The sequence below is a fragment of the Cyprinodon variegatus genome, unplaced genomic scaffold (assembly GCF_000732505.1).
Source record: "Cyprinodon variegatus isolate N-32 unplaced genomic scaffold, C_variegatus-1.0 Scaffold119, whole genome shotgun sequence".
In the NCBI taxonomy this organism is placed as follows: Eukaryota; Metazoa; Chordata; class Actinopteri; order Cyprinodontiformes; family Cyprinodontidae; genus Cyprinodon; species Cyprinodon variegatus.
Genome location: NW_015150572.1, coordinates 206,976 through 209,220, shown reverse-complemented (window position 1 = coordinate 209,220; position 2,245 = coordinate 206,976). Strand labels below are relative to the sequence as shown.

The 2,245-nt window shown below is 38.6% G+C and overlaps 1 protein-coding gene across 1 annotated transcript in view; it reads left to right on the top strand.

The window, feature by feature from the left end:
* LOC107085267 (prostaglandin reductase 1-like) overlaps positions 1-2,245 on the top strand; it is a 14,332-nt gene that overhangs the window by 3,179 nt on the left and 8,908 nt on the right. Inside the window, exon 2 of the mRNA XM_015375510.1 lies at positions 290-415. Within this exon, the coding sequence (XP_015230996.1) occupies positions 310-415 (106 nt within the window). The 5' untranslated portion in view covers positions 290-309. The remainder of the gene's footprint in view (positions 1-289; positions 416-2,245) is intronic.

Sequence of the window (2,245 nt, the reverse complement as noted above, 5' to 3'; positions counted from 1 at the left end):
ATATATATATATATATATATTCATTTTACTCATAGACTTTATCACAGAGGTTGATGATTTTAAATCTTGGAAAGACCTTCAGGAAGTCCAAAAGAACGGCTCATCAAACCCACTTTAAAAGACTGACAAAAGAAAGCCTAACTTTATGGAATTTAAATGCAAAGAAATCGAGAATTACTTAATATGTTGTACAATGGGTTGTCTTTTCCCTTTCAATGGTTATATTATTCCTCCATATGCTACATGTCCTCCCTTTAATCACGTCTGGTGGCTCTTTCTCTCCCTGCAGCCTTGAGTTTATAAATCATCATGGTTCAGGCAAAGTCATGGACTCTGGCCAAACACTTTGATGGCTTCCCAAAGGAAAGCGACTTCCAGCTCAGGGTGGAGGAGCTGCCTGAACCCAAAGATGGAGGCAAGAAAACTTTTACTTTTTCACATCCTTTCTCTTCAAAAATAATTGATAAATAAAAAGGGAAAATATAATTTTGTTTACTCTGATACCATTAAATAAAAATGCCATCAAATGCCTTCAGCAGTCAAGCTTGCTATCAAACTAACTCCATCTGTGTTTAATTTAATCATGGTATAAATCCAAAACGCTTGGAAAAGCAAGGAAAACTGTCAGGGAGGAAGTTATAGAATAGTTTAAAGCAGGGGTTGGTTACAAAACACTATGTCAAGCTTTGATCATCTCAAGGAGAACATTTCAGCCTCTTGTATGAAAAGGAAAAAAAATGTAACAATTGCAAGATGTAGCTGCTTTGCAAGGAGAAGGTTAAACAGCCCAGAGGCCCAGGTTACCTTTGGAGGAGCTGTAGAGAGCTACGGCTCAGGCAAGATAACAACCAATGATGAAATAAGTCCTATCTGCGGTTTGCCATGAAGGGAAGGTAACAAACATGTGTGAGAGGTTGCTCTGGTCAGATGGAATCGAAACAACAAAAGGAACTATGTGGGAAACATCTTTAAATATGGCATCTTATATATATATAAGACTGAAAACAATCGTCAATTAAACAATATTTTATGCATTGTTTTTAGTCACCCTTTCCACGTAATTTGTGACATTAACAAATAAGAGTTAATAAAAAAAAGAGCATTAACAAACACAGTAAAAAACAAAAACTGAAAGCACGTTGCATGTGTAAATAGAGGACCATCATTTCAATATGTCACACATGAGTGCTTGTTCCTTCTCTGCTTGCGCGTGTGGTTTGATATTCACATGCAAGCAGCCTTGCTTGTTTCTCGCCGTTTCTGTATGCTGCAGTCAACTTGTGTCCCTTTGAAGGTGTTACCCATGGGACAAAGAAACATGCCTGTGATTGGCTACTTTTCAGTAAATCCTGCGTCTTGGGTTGTGGCACGTTGCCAAGGTAACGGCATACACTGTCCTCCCTGCTCCCTGTTTGAGCTAGCAGAAACTATCAGGCTATTTGACCTGAACTTTTTTTTGATGATGTCCTATAACTGTTTTAGCCAATCAGAATCCAGTATTTACCAAGACCATATTGTATCTAATAATGACTTTGCTTACCAACTTCCAACTCTTGATGAGAAGCATTTAGCCTGAAGTTGCTTTGCTAGTATGAAGAAGAGTACAGCCTCGAGAGGCGGGATTTCCTGTCCGTTTCTCATTTCACGAGTACGGTCTCGTGTCCTCGCCAAGTATGTTCTTGAGAAGAACACAGCAAAGTGTGTGGGGAACGGGAGCATGCAGCATTAATCTGGGTCAATTGGAACAGAAGCGTACTCGTGACGTCATCAGAAGCTCAGCTCCTCTGGAGCTGCATTTAACCTCCTGTTATTAATAGTCTCTAGATAATTATAAATTCTAACTTTTTCATTTATTGGGGGAATAATAATGAACACAGTCAGATAAACACAAACAAAATGAACATTTTGCCAAATAAAACAAAAAACTCACCATCAGAGCCAGAGGTCCTTCTCACACGGCTATGCCTAGAGAGGGCTGCTGCAGACGAGCTAGGATTAGCCGTTACCTTCGAAGGCTGCTCTCAGCTCCGGAAATGTATTTTTCAATTTAAGCATTAAATCTGTAAATGGGCCATATAGTGATGCTTAAAAGTATATTTTTCTTGCCTCAAATTATCTTAAAATGTACTTTTATTGAGCAACAGAAAAGAGAACTTTTAACTTAAAGGAATAGTACACCCAAAACATGATTAGCCTTCATTTTCTACTCACCCCCATGCTGAACAACACTCTGGAGTACTTTTTT